Source organism: Microtus ochrogaster, chromosome 5 (assembly GCF_000317375.1).
Source record: "Microtus ochrogaster isolate Prairie Vole_2 chromosome 5, MicOch1.0, whole genome shotgun sequence".
Lineage (NCBI taxonomy): Eukaryota > Metazoa > Chordata > Mammalia > Rodentia > Cricetidae > Microtus > Microtus ochrogaster.
In genome coordinates, this window is record NC_022012.1 from 83,130,487 (window position 1) to 83,137,113 (window position 6,627).

A 6,627-nucleotide genomic window follows, 5' to 3' on the forward strand; every position below is an offset into this window, starting at 1 on the left:
GCCAATCAGCATTTTATCAACAATGAGAGCAACACAACCTCACAGTGTACAGAAGGAAGCCACAACCAAGAGGCTTCTCTGCATATATAAGACCCTGTCTCTAAGGGGAAAATTACTGGATGTAGAGTTTTTTTATTTTTTATTTTTTGTGGGTGGAGGTGTAATTATTAGAATGTATTCAAGATGTATGGACCTGCTTCTGCTTGCCCACTCTCTTCTTCTTCTTCTTCTTCTTCTTCTTCTTCTTCTTCTTCTTATTTTTTTTTTTTTTTTTTTTTTTTTTTTTTTTTTTTTGGATTTTCGAGACAGGGTTTCTCCGTAGCTTTTGGTTCCTGTCCTGGAACTAGCTCTTGTAGACCAGGCTGGCCTCGAACTCAAAGAGATCCACCTGCCTCTGCCTCCCGAGTGCTGGGATTAAAGGCGTGCACCACCACCACCTGGCTTGCCCACTCTTCTTATGACCAAAAGAGTATCTTAAAGAATGTGCCACTTTTAAAAATAAATTGATGAGGGAAGTGGAGTACCATCATCCTTAAAAATTTTATGGCTCTCCTCCTTCCGTTGGGAAAGCGTGAAAAGCACAGACGGTCCCTCCATTCTCCCACTTCAACACGGATGATGCTCATAGAGGAAGAGACCTATGGGCACCAAAGAGGAGAAAATCATGAGTCACCACAGAAGACATCAGGAATATGGAACAGTAAGAAATGGCTGGCTTGCAGGTATCTTTGGTGGAGGCTAATTTTTTAAAAATATTTTTATTTTATATGTCTGCATGTTTTGCCTGTATGTATTATGTATGTATGTATGTATGTATGTATGTATGTATGTATGTATGTGCATTCCTGGTGCCCACGGAGGCCAGAAGAGGGCACTGGAGTCTCTGGGACCTGGAGTTAGGAATGGTGCCAGTCTTCATGTGGATGCTGGTAATTGAACTCCAGTCCTCTGCAAGAGCATCGAGTGTTCTTAAGCATTGAGCCATCTCTCCAGGCTGGACATTGCTAATTTTGTTCCAGCTTGTGCTGTGACTGAGATAGAATAATAGCCTACAAGTCTAGGTCTGCTGGATGAACCTCGGTTTGAGGTGCCTTTTTGGAGTACGAGGGCTCCCCTTTTTAATCCCAGGCCCCCCCCCCCGTACCAGTTCCACACCAGGTCCCGCAGGAAGTGCGGGTCCTGAAGTGGGAGGTCTCCAGCAAGGACGTTTGTCCCCTCTGTCCCAGGCAGGACTCTGGGTGTGCTCAGTGTGGTGTGAAGATCTGAGTGTAAGCAAGAACACATTTCCCACCCAGGAAACCAGGACCCTCCCTTGACGCCTCTGACGCACTGGCACCTCCCTTCCAGGAGCCGGTTTCTCCGTTTCTCCCACAGAACCGAGGGCGGTCACGCGAGCCTGGGGAGCGGGTGCCACTTACCGGGAGAGGGGTGGTGGCCTACTTGGTGGCATGGCGTCCGGAGGTGGCTCCCTGGGTCTCATAGCCTGCCTCTTGTTGTTTCAGTCAGAGCTCTGGGAGGCCTGGGCAGCTGCCGCTGTATTCTCTACTTCCGATTTCTCCTCAGGGCACAGTGAGACCTCAATGGTGGACCCATTGCCACCCAGGCAGGTGCAGGTGACCAGGATGGCCCATCAGGACCGATCCTCTCCTTTCAAGCCGTTTTCCTTCGGTAACTTGTGAAGGGGTGTCTGTGTCAAGGCCCAGAGTGGGAGTTAGTGATACCCTGAATTCTAGGGACGTGGGTTCAGCCCAGGCCATTGTTGGGCAGAGTCTGGTTGCCTTGCCTGTGGCTTCTGAGGGGAATGTGACTGCCAGTGGGGAGTGTGTGACACCACAGCTGGGAGGATGAGCAGCACCGCTGGTGTCCAGCAGGACATACATAGACAGCCTCCTTCTTGGTCGGCGGGTCCTCGAGATGCTTTCTGTGGAACCGCTAGAAGAGAGTGCTTGATTCTGAGTGCTTCCCAAATTGTCCTCACTCAGGCTGTGGCCAACCCCTGATGAAAATCATAGGAGGCGCGGACGCTAAGGAGGGAAAGTGGCCCTGGCAGGTGAGCGTGCGGGTCAGACACATGCATGTCTGCGGAGGCTCCCTCATCAGTGCCCAGTGGGTGCTGACTGCGGCCCACTGCATTTACAGGTGAGGAAGTCCCGAAAACAAGACCGCACAAAAAGAGTGGGCGGGGGTGACCTGCTGTGATCATCTTGTTACTGGAAATGCTTAAGGAGGGGCACAGGTGAAACAGCCGAGAGATCAAAAGGAGGCTGTGGTTATGGAGGCAGAAAGCTCAAGCATGGGCAAAGGGGCAGGGGCCATGTCGAGAAGCAGAACACAAGGGGAAAGGGTCATGGCTCCTAAGGCGACGCGTCTTCTCTCCCACAGCCGAATCGCATACAATGTCAAGATGGGCGATCGGAGCGTCTACCATGAAAACACAAGTCTGGTGATTCCCATCCAGAAAATCGTTGTCCACCCCCAGTTCTCGTCAGCTACTGTTGTTAAAAACGACATAGCCCTTCTCAAGCTCCAGCACCCCGTGAATTTCACCTCTCAGATTCACCCTATCTGCATCCCTCCAGAGAATTTTATTTTGAAAACTGGGACCAAGTGCTGGGTGACGGGATGGGGCAAAAAAGACCCAGGTAGAAAAATCTGGTGCTCAGGAAGAAGCGTGGCCTTATTCCTACAGTAGAAACAAAGGATGAAGGGAGACAGACTCCTTGGCACAGGGTGATGGGCGGTTTGGTGAGCTTAGGTGATCCCAGTCTCGTGCTGAGGTCCTTCTTGCAACACGAGTATCTGATGACAGCCTCCTGGGAACTAGAATTTGTCAGATCTCCTTTTGCAGTTTTGTGGGGACACGTGCTGAGTGATTATGGGTATTCCCAGTGGACAAGGGCTAGATGCGAATGAATTGTCCTGGGTGGATTTTCAGATTTACCTTATGTGCATGAGTGTTTCGCCTGTCTGTCTGTCTGTGCGGCAAATGCCTGCCTGGTACCCAGAGGTCAGAAGAGGGTGTCATGTCCTCTGGAACTGGAATTATGGGTTGTTGTGAGCCTCCATATGGTTGCTGAGGAAACTAAAGTCTGGTCCTCTGCAAGAGCAAGTGCTCTTAGATGAGAAGTGGTGGCGCACGCCTTTAATCCCAGTGTTTGGTAGGCAGAGGCAGGCAGATCTCTGTGAGTTCAAAGTCAGTTGAGTTTGAACAGAATGAGTCCCAGGATAGCCAGGGCTACGTAGGGGAAAGCTTGTCTTGGGAAACAAAAACAAAACAAAACAAAACAAAACAAAACAAAACAAAACAAAACAAAACAAAACAAAACAAGTGCTCTTAAGTGCTGAGCTTTCTCTCTCCAGAACCTTAGAGAGATTTTTGCTCAGGAGATAATGAGCTGCCTGCCAGCTTCTCAATAGAAATACCTATCTTGGTAGTGAGGGAGTTCCTTATGCCTAGAGAAACTGGGAAAGCCAGAGGCCTCTGTTGGTATGCTTCTTATGCCTGAGAAGAAGTCACCTGTGACCTGTGGGGTCCTATCTCTCTGCGAGCCTGTGATTATGTTCTAGAGAGTGAAGAAAAATGGTTGGATGTGATGTTCTGTGCCCAAGTATGGACAGTTTGAAACTAGTTTGATTTACATAAACACCTCAGTCTCACCAACAAACAAAAAATAAAGAGAAAGACGTTAGGATATCTTGTAACTATTACAACTGGCATTCAGTAATGTGCTCACTGGGTTGGTTCTCTGTCCACTGTGAAGATTCATACACTGCTGATCTTCTTCATTAGCATTAGATGTTCCAGCAGAAATTCTCCAGGAGGTGGACCAAAATATCATCCATTATGCCGAATGCAATGAGATGTTGAAAAAGGCTACATCGACTTCTAATGACCTAGTCAAGAGAGGGATGATCTGTGCCTATAAAGGTCAAGGAAAGGATTCTTGCCAGGTAAGTGCATGCCTTTTCCTCGGCCTCAGATGGCAAGGCCCAGTTCTTTGCCACCTCCTTTACTCAAGACAGTCATGGGGGGAGCCACCCTCCTTATGGCTCCTGAAGTTGACCTTGCCTGGTCTTTCTGTGTGGCACAGCATGGCCTTAAAAGTGAGATCTGCTTGTGTCAGCCTCCCAAGCGTTGAGATTATAGGGAGACACTACCTTGTCCATCTGGTCTGGTTCTTTCTAAAGGATGTGGCCTGCGGTGTAGGTTGCTGCATAGGGTTCTTGTTTACCTGTTGAGTTTGGGAATGGATCGTCTAATCACGTTTTGCATTGAGTTCTCCTATGTTTTAGGGTTCTTATTGCTGTGGAGAGACACCATGACCATGGCAACTCTTATAAAAAGAACATTTAATTGGGGTGGCTCACTTAAGCTTCAGAGGTTCAGCCCATTATCGTCATGGAGGGGGAGCATGGCAGCGTGCAGGCAGACGTGGTGCTGGTTGTATCTTGGCTTGCAGGTAACAGGAAGCTGACTGAGACACTAGGCAATATCCTGAGCACAGGAAACCTAAAAGGCCACCCCCGCAGTGATACACTTCTTCCAATAAGGGTATACCCACTCCAGCAAAGCCATGCCTCTTACTAGAGGTTTGGGGGCCAACTACGTGCAAACTACCACATCCTCTGTGGCAGTTACCATGACAAAGGGAGCATCAACCTGTGTTATCTGAGCTAACCTACACCACAACCCTGCAGCTAACATCACTGACTGATTGACAGGGTCTCTGTGGCAGTGGGTTTGGGAGAAGAATATGCAGGAATGGACTCATGTAGAAGGGTTTTGCTGTGTAGGTTAAGGGCATCAGAGGAAATTCATGTTAAATGTAAGGAATTAGGAGCTCCTACATAAAAGTGATATTTAATGGGATTAAAAAAAGATTTTATTTATTATTTATTCATTCATTAGTTTGCTCATCTATTTACTTATTCATTTATCGAGGCAGGGTTTCTCTGTAGACCAGGCTGGCCCCAAACTCACAGAGATCTGCTTGCCTCTGTCTCCCAAGTACTGGGATTAAAGGCATGTGCCCCTACTGCCTGGCACTTGTTTTTATCTAATGTGTGTGTTTTGCTTGCATGTATGTGTACGCACCACGTGCATGCAATGCCTACAGAGGCCAGAAGAGGGTGTAAGATCCCCTGGAACTGGGTCACAGGTATTCTGGATCACCATGTGGGTGTTTTCAAATAACCCAGGGTCCTCTGCATAAGCAGCAAGTGTACTCAACCACAGGGTCATCTCTCCAGCCCCTCCTCGGAAGTAGAATTCAGCAGCAACCACCACTGTGGCTCCAGAAATGATGACAATAACATCTGGGGATATTATCATTTTCCCATAACTTTTCGGTGGCCATATTGATATACCTAGTTCTGGTGTTTGTGCGTTAATAGAAGTTTGGGTCTGGCAAGGATGCTTCCCTTACCCCTCCATTCTCTCCCTCTCTTCTGAGACAGTGTATTGGTTTGTAGCTTGAACTCCCCAAAATTCTCCTGCCTCAATCTCCTTAAGGCTGCTACTATAAGCATATACTACTGCACCTGGCTCCAGCTGGGCCTTTGGGGTGCCCGAGGAAACCCTGCATGAGCCTGTCTCCCTCATGTCCTCCAGTGCCATCAGCCCAATCCAATGGGGGATCAATTCCATTCTTGCCATATCTTTCTTTCTTTCTTCAGGGAGATTCTGGCGGTCCTTTGGTCTGTGAGTTTTTTGATAAATGGGTACAGGTCGGCATTGTGAGCTGGGGCATTGGCTGTGGCCGCCGAGGACATCCTGCAGTTTATACCGAAGTTGCCTTCTACAGCAAGTGGCTAACCGAGGTGGTGAACCAGGCCGCTTGCTTCTCTCCACGGGTCTTCCTCATCTTACCACTGTGTTCGCTGACCCTGTGACATCCTGTGGACGTGTGGACCGCTGTATCTCATCCCATCTTCTTTCTGAGCCTCTCCCTTTCCTTTCCGTTCCTTCCCAATGTCCTTTCTTCAATTCCGTTTGGGATCCCTTTCCCTGGAGAGAGTCACGGTGAAATGTGTCAGGGATCTGAGAGACTTCAAAGTGCTCTGGCCTGGTGCTCCAGCGGCCGTCCTCGGCCATGCTGCTCCTGAGCGGTGCTCTGCCTGGCGGGAATGAAGGTGGATCCATTTCAGTTCGAGGGCCAACCGGCCTGCCAGGTGAACGACAGTGCCCGACGAGAGGACCTCATCGGGTGCAGCGGGAGCTAGACCCGACTCTGGCTTAAACACCTCAGACTCTGTTGTACTAGAGTTAGCTTGGTGATCACTGAGAGAGAGAGAGGACCTTCAGTGTCCTAACTATGACCATTCTCTCTCTCAATCTATGATTCTGTGAAGTTACATTTCTCATTGAATGTAATTTGCAACCATGTTCAAAGATAAAGTGAAATTTGAAAATAATGAGAAAATATCTGAGCAGATTTCCTTATTTCTCTTGAAGAATTTCCTTTTCTAAGTAAAACCATGGGGGTGTATGAAGTACCCTGCCCTGTCAGGCCTAATGACAAGAGGACGGTTGGTAACGTTAAACTCAACTGTCCTGTGCCTTGGCCCTGAGCAAGCACGGTGTGTTTGTAGTGTTTAACACTCTTGTTTGATGTATCTCTAAGAAGA

General features: G+C 48.4%; 1 protein-coding gene across 1 annotated transcript; it reads left to right on the plus strand.

Moving 5' to 3' along the window:
- The first annotated feature begins 1,448 nt into the window (after positions 1–1,448).
- On the plus strand, positions 1,449–5,892 carry Prss42 (serine protease 42). The gene is made up of 6 exons (XM_005348001.1): positions 1,449–1,668; positions 1,983–2,139; positions 2,383–2,642; positions 2,756–2,764; positions 3,797–3,951; positions 5,677–5,892. Exons 1-6 carry the CDS (start codon positions 1,449–1,451, stop codon positions 5,890–5,892), a joined length of 1,017 nt encoding a protein of 338 aa, XP_005348058.1.
- The last annotated feature ends 735 nt before the right edge of the window (positions 5,893–6,627 follow it).